We start from the raw sequence: 12947 nt of genomic DNA, 5'->3' as shown, positions 1-12947 counted from the left end.
TTTCCGTCACACGCTTGAGGTATTCGGCCAATCACAACGCACTGGATAGCTGACCAATCAGAGCACACCTCGCTTTTCAGACCGATGAGCTTTGTAAAAATCGACGTGTTTCAGAAGGCGTGGCATAGAGGAGAAACAATGTACATTATATGGAAAATGTGTTTTTTTAACCTTAAACTGCATAAACACATTTCATTACACCAAATACACAACATAATGTTCTTTTTAGCAACGTCATATGACCCCTTTAAACACTTTTTTGGTCTTTGTTTTATTGATTCTTTATTTATTTTGCCATTATTGTTGCTCTGCTTATATTTATTGCTTTGTATATAATGTTAAAAACTTAAAATATAAAAAACAAAGCCATAATGTAAAAAACAAAACAGAATATAAAGTAAGATGAAACAAAATACAAAATTATATTAAATTACAGCGGGTATAGAAAATAATCACCCAGCTTTAAAATAATCACATTTTGTTGCTTTGCAGCCTGAAATGAAGACTAATTTTAATAAGATTAATTACAGCCTTTAGTCTGTAGGGACATGTCTTGGTCTCTACTAACTTTGAGCATCTAGACTTTGCAATATTTGCCCGCTCTTCTTTGAACAGAACTGCTCAAGTTCAGTTAAATGTGATGGTGAGTGTTTGTGGACTGCAGTCTTCAAGTCATTCCGCAGATTTTCAGTGGGGTTTAAGTCTGGACTCTGACTAGGCCATGCAAGAACATTCATCCTTTTCTCCTTCAACCGCTGTTTGCTTTGGGTCTTTGTCATGTTGGAAGGTAAACCTTCTTCCCATTGACCAGTGCTCCAGTCCCTACTGCAGAGAAAAACCTCATAACAGGACATCACCAGCTCCATGCTTTACTGGAGGAATGCTGTTATTTGGATGCTGAGCTGTATTTGATTTGCGCCAGACATATCGTTTGGTGTTGAGGCCAAATAATTAATTTTTTTCATCAGTCTCATCTGCCTCAGAATCTTCAAGGTGCGTTTTGGCAAAGCTCAGTCGTGACTGCATGTGGTCTTTCTTGAGGAGTGGCTTTTTCTTCAACCCTCCCATACGAGCCACATTTGTGGAGAATCTGTGATATTGTTGTCACATGCACATAATGACCACTCTTTGTCATAAATTCCTGCAGCTGCTTCAGAGTTGCTGTAGCTCTTGGTCGCCTCTCTGAGCAGTTTCCTCCGGCTCTTTCATCCAGTTTGGAGCGACATCCTGATCCAGAGACGGTCTGTGTTGTACCAAATACCTTCCACTTCTTAAAAACAGACTTCACTGTGCTTCTAGCCATTGATAAAGCCTTTGAAATGTTTTTGTCTACACCTCCTGACTTGTGCCTGTCCACAACTTTATCCCAGAGATCTTCTGACAGTGCCTTGCCACCCATAGCTGATTGTTTGCTTCAGTTGCACTACCAAGGACTGAAATGCTGCAGGAAAGCTCTTTTCATGCTGAGCTGATCAAAATGAGCACATCTGATCACAGTCGAAAGTCAGATGGCTCTGTGTGCCATTGAGAAGATGATGAGCTACACCTGATTGAGTTTACAAGTCATTTTTAGGAGGGGGTGATCCTTTTTCTAACTCGGTGATTCTGTTTATTTTATTATTTTATTTTTTCCTGACATGTTGGTATTATATCTTTCACTTGGATGTTATAAGATGCACTGAATAAATACAGCTTGATAAAACAAAAACTGTGTCTGTCTTCATTTCAGGCTGTAAAGCAACAAAATGTGATTACTTTAAAGGGGGCTGATTCTTTTCTATACTCACTGTAAAACCAAAAACCATGTCATTGGGTAATAATAAAACCAAAACAAAAAACAAAAACTTGTTTTTCTCTTGGATGTTTGATCTGTTCCATCAGTACCTGACGTTGCTCTATGTTATTTGCTTTGCATGTTAAAAATGTTCATACGTTTGCATTCCACCAATAAACTTTTGCATTTACTGGCTAATCAAAATCAAAATTTAAAAAATAAAAACCATAATGCAGCATATCAAAACAACAAAAATATGAAACAAAATAAAACAAAAACCAAACACCATAACATAACAATGAAAACAAAACAAAACAAAAGTGAAAAGAAGGAAAACACAAGTAAAAGCAAAACACACTTCTCTTTCTTCTGGATGTTTGATCTGTTCCATCAGAATCTGGGGTCTCTCCAGCAAGGCACCCTGTGAAAAAAAAACCCATCAGACCAATGAAAAAGGTGGCATTTTAAGAGTAGGGCATCAGTCAGACGTGTAAAAACCCAACCTTCATCTCCAGGACAGCGTAGCCTGCATCAGCACTGGCAGATTCCCGCCTGTCATCGGGTCTCCCCTGTACCATCAGTCGAGCGTTTGTGCTCAGCGAGGAAGAGGAGGATCCTCGCCCATTCTCCTTCTGCCTATTCAGACTTTTGGCCCACCGCTCCATGTCTTTGGCAATCTGAAGAAACGTACAGGTACAGCAGGAAGAGATACTCAATTTAAATGACGTCCCTTCAAAACCTCACCCTCCGAGACACATCAGTACACCTGAACGTGCAAAATAATTCACAAGCAGCGAGTCTTTCTGATTTCTGCCGCAGTCTGAGGGTGTACCTGCTGTGCGGTCTTATTCTTGGGCTTGTCCTTCTTGTCCTTGCTGCTGTTGGGAGCACCTGTAGGGTCAGAGGTCGCTCCTGTGGCGTCATCGGACGACTGTGACGAGGCAGGAACATACGTGTGTCTTTCCCCATCCCAGTACATGTACTGCTGTGTATGGGGATTAAAGTAGTACTAGAAGAACATCACAAAAACAAACAGCGACATTATCAGTATCAGTATGCTTGTATAAGAAGCTGTAATTAGCTGCTCATTAAGTCACTGTCTGGCAGGCTTTAGCTCCAACCCCAATTAAACACACCTTAACCAGCTATTCAAGGTCTTCAGGATTACCAGAAACTTCCAGGCAAATACGTCAAAACCAATCAAAGACTCCTGAGCAAGCTATTTAAGGTCTTCAGAGTTACAAAACTCCTCAGCACAGTGGTCCTTCAGAGCTGGATTTGAGGAACCTGGAGTTGAATCCTGCTCCTGAAGGGTCAATGTCCAGCAGAATTCAGCTCCAACTCACCTGCCTGGAAGTTTCTGCTAATCCCGAAGACCTTGACTGATTCAGGCAAAGTCATTAGATGGCAAGCCTGCGAGCCAAAAAAAGCATAACGGCTAATGCTAATGCTAATGCTGTGGCTTTGGAGGTGTGGAGGGAAGGAAACCAGAGGCCGTTTTTTTGAATGGGTGTCAATGGAGGAGAGGCTTCACTACGCTGAATAAACAGCTTTTGTGAACAAATAGCCATAAGATTAAGCCATATCCGAAAATCCAAAATAAATGAAAATCAAACACCATAAAATAAGGTAACAATAAAAACAAAACAAAAAGCAAAAACATGCTTCGAGCAAATAGCTTATCATTTCACAAATCTACATTATTTTTAAGAGAAGGCAGAGTAGGGAATGTCACCACAGGTAGGACTCATTTACGGCATTATTACCAGCAAATATGTGTCGCATTACTATTTAATAATAGATGTTGTGTAATATTGTGTCTAACATATCAATGTTTTCTTTCTCTGGTTTTCAGGTTTTACCTGAAATTTGACTTGAATTGTAATGACTGACTGCCATGTGCCCTATGTTGATATAACCAGTGTTTGAAGTGGAACCAAATGGCGCTTTTCCACTGCATGGTACGGCATGGTACGGCTCGGTACGGTTCACTTTTGGGGGGTTTTCCACTGGGTACAGTACCTGGTACCTGGTACTTTTTTAGTACCACCTCGGTTGGGGTTCCAAGTGAACCGTACCGTTACCAAAACGTGACGTGTAAACTCTGCTGATCACGGATTGGCCGGAGAGAATCGTCACTACCTGCGTCACACAAACACAAAAGAACCGCTAGATTTAAATCAGCACAGCCAGCGAAGGATGTGAATAATCCCGCCCACTCTAAAGCGGTACTGAACTGCAGTGGAAACGCAAACCATGCCGAGCCGAACCATGCCGTACTGAGCCGTGCCGAGCCGAGTCGTACCACGCAGTGGAAAAGCGCCAAAAGAAGTGCCGGTACTCACCCCCAAACCCCTCTTATTTATTTATTTATATTAAATAAATAAGCACTTCTTAATAATTCACAATGTATTTATACTGCCACAAGCAATCAATCAGTAATTAGATAAAAGTTTTCAATACAAATTAGCACAAGTCAAGCTGCGATACCAAACAGGACCACAGGGAGACGCCAAAGACCACTAAATCGCCTGCCTTTACTACTATACAGATCCATTCAGAATCGCTAAATCTCTGACCACCGCATATTCAGCATTCATTATAAAACACTCTTGATTTAAGCCAAATACACGCTGAAAAGAATAATTTTACTGACATCTGGACGTAAGTCACTATTCTATCCACAATCGCTGATGAAATCGGCCGTGTTTTCTCTGCATTAGGCTGTTTTGAACTTACGGTTTGAATTCGTTTACTGGATCCTTGGACTTTCCAGGAGTTTACCGGTTTAAAATGATGTGATCGCAAAAGCCTGCTTCTTTTCATTTTAAGATATTATTTTCGTTATAAAGTACTTATTCAAATTTGTAAATAATAATTAATTATAATTCTACTACTCTGCGCGCCTCCCCTGACAAGCTCTCGCGCCTCACACATTCCGCTTGCATTCATTCACGTGATTGGTCGAGATGAGAGGTGATCCCGGCTGGGTAGTGTGATTTATATAGTGTCCTTTCTAATCATATATGGGATCATATAATCACCCAGACCCTGATGCTTTTACTCTGAGTACTGGCAACATGTCAGAAGTGCCGGTATGCACAAAAAAGTGCAGGTACTCTAAAGGCTAAAATATAAAAGTGCCGGTACTGCGTACCAGTGCGTACCGGCCCACTTCAGCCACTGGATATAATGCATTTTAATGAATAAAGGACATGAATAATTTAAAATTGTATTATACTGTATGTTGTTTAATGAAAATAAAATTATGTTCTTTCTATGACTTACAAGTTTCAAGATATAAAGTTGAAATGTAATTACTTGCTGCGTATGATGATGATATAACACCTTTTAAGGGGGAGGTCTAATGCTTTTTCATGCTTTCTGACGCTTCATGAAAGCTTCATGCGTACGAAGGAGTATTTCTGTGCCAAATACACTCCTTCAGGGTTCATATAAGTTTTGGAAAGTTTTTTCAAAAATGGCCTTGTATGACTTCATAAAGGGCGGGATTTCTTGAATGGGCACACATCAACCAGAGCAAGAGCAAGAGCACATGCATCAATGTGCTTCATTCATTTAGAATTGTATGCTATCATATCAAGTCTTACACAAATATAATTTTACCTAAGTTATATACATGAATGCATTTCACGACAGCATTATTATCTGTTCTATTTCTTGGCAGCAAATGTTTTCCGCCTCAGTTGGCATTGCACTGCACTTCTCACATGAACACATTTTAAAATGGGCAAATACAGAAAAATATTCTATGGCTTCAAGATTTGCTGATTGGCTGAGGTGCCTCACGTGATCCAAGTCAGCTGTTACGCTTTTTCCAGTGATAAGTAGCACAGACTCTTGCATCTCCCAATAATAAGACAATCTCTGGTTCAGGTGTATTCAACTCTTGTGTAAGGGTTGGAGGTGAACTCTGAAGGACAGTGGCCTTCCAGAACCAGATTCGAGTAACCCTGCATTAACTCTTCTGGTGGCGTGATGACTTGATTACCTGTGAATTTGGGTCGTAGTAGAGGCCTGTAAGAGAGTCATAGTAATAGCCAGAGCTCTCATCGTACTGGTACGTGGAGACGTCAGGATCCGCTGCAGGAAAGAGGAAATACAACTGCACCTCAATTCATATGGGAAAAAATATGGAGGAATTGCACCTCATTCATATGAAACTGAACATGCACAGGAAATCATTAGGTCAGCTAAAATAACTATAAAATCAGTGTCAAGAAAAAGAGTGGGAACCCATTGGAATTGGCTTTCTGCATTAATTGGTCATGAAATATCATGATTTTCATGCTTTGAGCATCGTGTGCTTACGGTACTGCTGGCACTCCAGAGCGGTTCCAGGTGTAGCAGGCTGGTTCAGGGTAGCAGGCTGAGGTTTCCCGATGATTTCCACCGGGGCCTTTGAACAGACACACGCATAGACAGTGTAAAGAAAGACAATTAGTGCTTCAGAAAAGCAAAAAATTATTCACGGAACTTTAACAGCAACACAGTAAATCACCTTATGAATGAGCAGGAAAAACAGAACTCTACCTGACTGGCCTGTTTGAAGCTTGTCGTGGCGACAAGCTGAGTCTGGGATGCCAATATGGAGGTAGCACCTGCTTCTCCTGTGATCAAATACACACTCACACTTACTCCAATACAAGACTCGTGACTGACAGCAGATGTAAGTGAGCTGTGATTATACCTGTAGAGACTCTTCCTCCGCCAGGAGCACCTAATGTTGTGTGGCTAGTCAGTACAGCAGGCACTGGCTCTTTAAAGGCTTGTGCCTCTGCACTGACAACCTGCAAGGCCTCCTGCCCAAACAAAGCTGCTGCTGCCCCCTGCTGGTGCACACTGATATCACCACTCTGAGCCGCTGCAGAGAACTGGGCTGTCTGGAACAATAACCAATAACATCTCAACATTGTGTTAGACAATATGTTCGGCAAAAGTCTGAAGCTGAAATCTGTTAGAGGTTCATTTGCTATAAAAAAAATAAATAAATCTATCTAAAAACAGACAGATATTTTTTTTATCAATATATGTAATGTTGAAAGTAGTGTAGTAACGCACCGAAATTTCGGCAACCAAAAATATTTGGCCAAAACTGATTTTGTGGTTTTGCCTGAACTGTTTATGAGGGCCAAAATCATTGACCAGAATGCTGATGTTTAATTAGTGCTTCTCTGATGTTGCATTAAGTGTCTATTTCATGCACACAACTTGGATAAACTAAAACAGGTAAACATGTCAGCAGTGTGGACACTAGGTCTGAGCTGACAAGACATTCATTTTGATGAACAGTGATATTATAATCTATGCTGATTTCAGTTGATGAAATAATAAGCTAATAATAAGCAAAATAAGCTTTGTCAATTTTCGAATGTAATTCAAACAGTAAATGTCTCTAATGTGTTTTATGTAATCGCTCAATGTATCATCAACCGAGAAAGACGTCAATGAAACATCTTGTAACCAATGTCACATAACATCATTACATCAACCTCAGAAAAGCCATTCAATGCTCATAAACTCAACAGTCACGTAGACAATTAACTCTAGAAAGCAGTATTTTATATTTTCACTATATTTTTTACTTTACCTGTTGTCTTCACTGTTTAATGTATGTTGAATAAATCTGTCATGACAAGTTTTAATTACAGCCACCTTTAAAATGTTTATATTTCAACAATGAATTTGTGTAGAAACAATTGTGACCCTGGTCCACAAAACCAGTCATAAGTGTCAATTTTTCGAAATTGAGATTTATACATCATCTGAAAGCTGAAAAAATAAGCTTTCCATTGATGTATGGTTTGTTAGGATAGGACAATATTTGGCCAAGATACAACTATTTGAAAATCTGAGGGTGCAGAAAATCATCTTTAAAGTTGTCCAAATGAAGTTCTTAGCAATGCATATTACTAATCAAAACTTAAGTTTTAATATATTTGCAGTAGGAAATTTACAAAATATCTTCATGGAACATGATCTTTACTTAATATCCTAATGATTTTTGGCATAAAAGAAAAATCAATAATTTTGACCCATACAATGTATTGTTGGCTATTGCTACAAATATACCCCAGCGACTTAAAAAGTTGATATAAAAACTGCCTTATGTGCAATTTAAATGATTATATACAACTCAGTTGATTATTAAATGAATGAATTGATTATTAAATACAATTTATTTTCATTTTCAGATTTTGGCTAAATGAAAACTTTAATTTCTGTGCTTCTGTAAAAAAAAATAATTTCAGTGAATCACTACTTGAAATGGGTAGTATTGTGGAAATATTTAACAAACAGTCCGTTTTTCTGATTGGTTGAGATTAAATAAGTCAAATGGTTTCAGTATAACATTAGTTACATATTACAGATTTTTTCCCGGTTGGTTTGTACGTTTGTAACTAGTAACAGCGATAGTCTAAAAACCTGCCATTTTTCGTGAGATAGACAAACGCACATGTGCTAACTGTGGCATAAGCAGAATAACTGACATTGATTCACTCTGCTTTGCAACGCAGCTGCATTTACACCTTGTGTGCATGTTCATTCAACAGCTTACAGTTAATTATTTCCTACATATGAGTCTTTATGTTGTTAATCAAGCCTAGTTTGCCTGTGCTGTGGGTACCTGAGTGACGGCCCACTGAGCTGCAGCTATAGCTGTACTCGCTACTGTCGCCACACTCACCCGATTGCCATCTGTCAGAAAAACATCACTGAGAGACAGAGAGAGAACTCATAAAACTCAATGTAAAGCATTATTACAGTTCTGTAAACATTCGCTCACATGTGTGGCTTAGCAGCATTCTCCTTTTCCTATTACACAACTATGAGGTCAGCGTAACGCTGCAGGATCAGTATAAGAACAGCATGAACTCGTACCGTTTGGAGCCCTTGGCAAACTCCACAGAGATGAGCTTTCCATCGATAGAGAGAGAAGGCTGCAGGGAATGGAGGATCTGAAGCAGCTGTGAAGCCTCCTGAAACACACACAATGTAATACCTGTTTGTGTTAGTCTTACACATGTTTTGTAGCCGCGATACAGCCCTAACAGAAGAAGCAGATGCCATTTACAAGTACTGTCGTTGTCTTACCACAATAGTAGTGAGCTGCAGGAAAGCAAACCCTCGGTTGAGCTGTGTCTGTTTGTCTTTGATGAGCCGTACATTTGAAGGTGAGAGAGTAGCAAACGGGGCCAGAGCTGACAAAATGGCCTCCAGCGTCGTATGGGGTCCCAGATTCCTCAGTATCAGAGCTGAAGAGAGAATAGATGTGAATGAAGTGTCTTACGCCAGAACGAAAGTCCATCCAAGATGTAGGGGACTTTTTCTCTTCAGTAGAACAGTAAAAGAAGATTTTTACTGGAAACTGTGGTCCTTTGTGATTCATAAAATGAAAGTCAATGGCTACCGTCACTTTGAGAGTCAAAAAATGCATATGAGTCAACACTAAATTAATCTGATGATATATTGAGGTCTATAAAAGCGATCTGTGCAAGAAACTGAACATTATTTACAACTGTAAGCCAGAGCCTCAGGCAACAGGGAAATACGAGTCTTTTTCTGTGAACTGGTTCTTTCGGTTCAATGAACTGGTTAAAAAAAACTGATTCACCAGTTCATTTACATAATCACGCAATGATGGCACATATACCCAAAGCACCCAATAATGATGTGTCATGCAAATGTTTTGCATGTCTAATGCAAAAACCAGCATCATAGGATCATATGCTCTGGTATTTTGGCTCATTTCGAGTCGGAGTGACTGTTAGGCGTCTGAAAGTGAGTTTTGATTGAGTAACTTGTAGATCTGTGCTGCTCAAGCCACAAAAGGTTTCAGAAGTTTCAGTCCGATTGGGTAAACTGACACAAATAGTTCACCAAAAAGAAAAGGCTCAAAAGAATGATTCATTCACAAACCGAACATCACTCCGGACCGTTTGCCTGAGGCTCTGGATTACAGGTAATAATGCTGTAAATAATGTTCTTGCACAGACCGATCATTTCACTTCATAAGACCTCAATATATAGTAAAGGCATGACTGCTTAATTTTGGTGTGTATTTGTATACTTTTACCATCTAATCAATCTCAGCATGCTTTAATTTGGTGTCGCTAGACGTTTGCATCACTAAAGGTTAAATTAGCCAAAGTCTTTCTTTGGCCTGCGCTCTGGAGGTGATCTGTTACATCTAATAAACTTTAATTACTAAAACTAGCATTTATAATGTTACAAAAGATTTCTATTTCAGATAAATAGTGTTCATATCGATATCGGAATCATATCGTATCGACTGAAATTAAGAAATATATCGTGATATAAATTTTGGGCATATCGTCCAGCCCTAATAGTCAGGAGCCGCAGGTACTAATTTTGCGTTGCCTGATACACCATCATGAAAAAAAAATCCTTCTTTACTGTTCTACTGAAGAAAAAAAAGTCATCTACATCTTGGATGGCCAGAGGAAAAGTAAATTAGCAGCAAATTAGAATTTTTGGGTGAACTATGCCTTTAGATGCGTGTATGACTTACTGTCATTGGCAATCTCCGCAGCCTGAGATGAGGAACTTAAGCTGAGAAGTGGAGCTGCTGTCTGGTATATGGCAGGAAGGGGCAGTAAACCCTGAGCGGAGTCCTTTAACTGCCCCAGAGGTAAACTCTTTGGCACCAGAGGCAGTTTCAACTCAGCCTCTGAAATAAAGAGCCATATGCACAAGGATTTACATTTATATTCATGTTTTTACCATGCCGTCACAAATAACTGCAACAAATTCCTTTGAATTCACACCTGATTTGGGAACTGTACATTTGAAACACTTTTCTCTTCGTTTGAAGTTCTGCACTCCACACTGTGAATCAAAACAGATTTTTGGGAAAAAAACAAGAGAGAACATTTTGTTTACTAAAAGGGAAAGTTCACACAAAATGAAAATTCTGTCATCATTTATTCACCCTTATGTCACTCCTAACTAATAATTTTTTTTTATCTTTTAAACAAAATTCAAGATATTTGAATAAAGATTCAATAAAGATTAATAAAGCTGTAGATATTTTCTTGTCCTTCCATTTAAACTCAATTCCATCAAAACTTTGATGCTTCAAAAAGTTTATAAAGACATCGTAAAAGTAATCCATATGAATCGAGCAGTTTAATCCAAGTCTTTTGAAGAGACAATCACTTTGGTTTTCACATGTAAACGCTGATCGATGCATCAAAAACTGCACCATTACTTGAATGTTTTTTTCACTTGGTCTATTATTATGACATCAATATAACTGTAATATTTAATTTTGTAAATACAATAAACAGCTGAGCTCTATGAATATGCATTGATTAATGTTTATATGTGAATAAAAGCCTAAATCAAATTTGTTCAATCATCAAATGCAATCTGAAAGTGTCTCTTCAAAAGACTTGGATTAAACTGCTCAATTCATATTTTATAATGTCTTTATGAACTTTTGGAAAGTTTAGGGACAAAAGTCTCAGGTTTCAATAAAAATATCTTAATTTGTATTTCAAAGATGAACAAAAGTCTTATGGGTTTGGAACAACATGGCGGTAAATGATGACAGAATTTTCATTTTTAAATGAACTAACCTTTTAAAGGCACACTTATTCAACAACTAATTAAACTGAAATAAAGACCGTTATGAAAGTTACCTTATTGCAGAGCCAGTCTTCATTAGCACGGGGCTTTGGGTCACTGTAGTGCATAGATACTCGCTGTCCCAATATAGTGAGCACTCTCTGAAAGTGAGACACAGAGGAAGAGAGGGGACAAAAGAATAAAAGAGGGTAAATATCATTTTCAGGGTGGAATTGGCACACTTGAGACCTCATCTCACACAAGAGAGGAGAAGACTGGATAAAAGAGAGAGAGGAAGACAGATATCACCATCAGCTCGAGAGGACTCAGAAAGACGCGCCAGCCTGCGTGTGAGAGAGTGTGTGCAGACACCCTCTCCGGCCAGAAGCCTCAACCTCCCCCATTCAGGGGAACACAAACATGTCAAGCTCACTCCTGCCCACCCTGAAACCCACATTAAGCCACAAATAAAACATCCAGACAGACGTTTCACAAATGCAAACTCATACAGCGATGACAGGACATGGAGAATAAAGACCTGAGTGTATTATTGAACCTGAGCCAGAAATAAATCCTTCAGGATCTCAATGCTTAAAAATAAACACTAACAAATCCCCTCATTAGAGCTGTACTTCAAACTGGCATTAAACGGATAATTCAACCAAAAATGGAAAACTGCTGTTAATGTACTCACCCTCTGTCCATCTAAGATGTAGGTGACTTTTTTCTTCAGTAGAACAGAAAAGAAGATTTTAGCTGAAATCACTAAAAAGAACGAGTTCAGAAGAACGATTTGTTCGTGAACCAAACATCACTCTGCACAGTTTGCCTGAGGCATATAATATAATGTTGTAAATAATGATCAGTTTTTTGTACAGACCGATTGTTTCGCTTCATAAGACTTCAATATATCGTCAGGTACCACAGGGATTAATTTTGTGTTGCCTGTATAGGTTTTCTTCACTCTCAAAGTGACTTCATCACAAAGGACCACGGTTTCAGCTAAAAATCTTCTTTTCTTTTCTAATGAACAGAAAAGTCCCCTACATCTTGGATGGCCTGCGGGTGAGTCAATTAAAGGGTTACTCCACCCCAAAATGAAAATGTTGTCATTAATCACTTACCCCCATGTCGTTCCAAATAGGGCTAAAATTATTCTCACATGGACAATTCACATGGATTGACACGGACATTTAGTAATCAGACGGAGTACGTGTGAACTTGGCGCAACAAATCTAGTTCAACATCTGAGGCAATGCCACAAAGAGCTCTATGACCAATGCATGGCAAAAGAAATCCCTGGACACGCGATTTTATTATTTTTTTCTGCCATATGTCTATTCTAGAGACATTTCGTTACACCTTTACTTAGTGATTATTTTGCCTTATGTCTATTCTAGAGACATGTTACAGCTTTTTGATGAAGCTCTAATTGGGTTTCTTTTGGAAATATGTTTCAAATTCACACTGAATGCATTTATGACTGTAAAGCATGTCTGTGTGTGTCACAATCGTGATTAAAATCGAAATCGCAAAATTGATCAAGAAATCCCGATAGGCT

At 38.9% G+C, this 12947-nt stretch overlaps 1 protein-coding gene across 3 annotated transcripts in view; it reads right to left on the bottom strand.

Annotated features, from left to right (window-relative positions):
• LOC107704624 (RNA-binding protein 10-like) overlaps positions 1–12947 on the bottom strand; it is a 27965-nt gene that overhangs the window by 3807 nt on the left and 11211 nt on the right. For all 3 annotated transcript variants that reach the window (XM_016507599.1, XM_016507601.1, XM_016507600.1), the window contains exons 7-19: positions 11461–11547; positions 10585–10645; positions 10329–10487; positions 8891–9051; positions 8678–8775; positions 8424–8511; positions 6486–6678; positions 6329–6405; positions 6107–6194; positions 5787–5878; positions 2607–2783; positions 2278–2451; positions 2133–2195 (exon numbers count right to left, since the gene is read on the bottom strand). In XM_016507599.1, the coding sequence (XP_016363085.1) occupies positions 2133–2195; positions 2278–2451; positions 2607–2783; positions 5787–5878; positions 6107–6194; positions 6329–6405; positions 6486–6678; positions 8424–8511; positions 8678–8775; positions 8891–9051; positions 10329–10487; positions 10585–10645; positions 11461–11547 (1518 nt within the window). The remainder of the gene's footprint in view (positions 1–2132; positions 2196–2277; positions 2452–2606; positions 2784–5786; positions 5879–6106; positions 6195–6328; positions 6406–6485; positions 6679–8423; positions 8512–8677; positions 8776–8890; positions 9052–10328; positions 10488–10584; positions 10646–11460; positions 11548–12947) is intronic.

The sequence above is a fragment of the Sinocyclocheilus anshuiensis genome, unplaced genomic scaffold (assembly GCF_001515605.1).
Source record: "Sinocyclocheilus anshuiensis isolate Anshui unplaced genomic scaffold, SAMN03320099.WGS_v1.1 scaffold2232, whole genome shotgun sequence".
NCBI classification, from domain to species: Eukaryota; Metazoa; Chordata; class Actinopteri; order Cypriniformes; family Cyprinidae; genus Sinocyclocheilus; species Sinocyclocheilus anshuiensis.
This window is presented reverse-complemented; position numbering and strand designations above follow the sequence as displayed.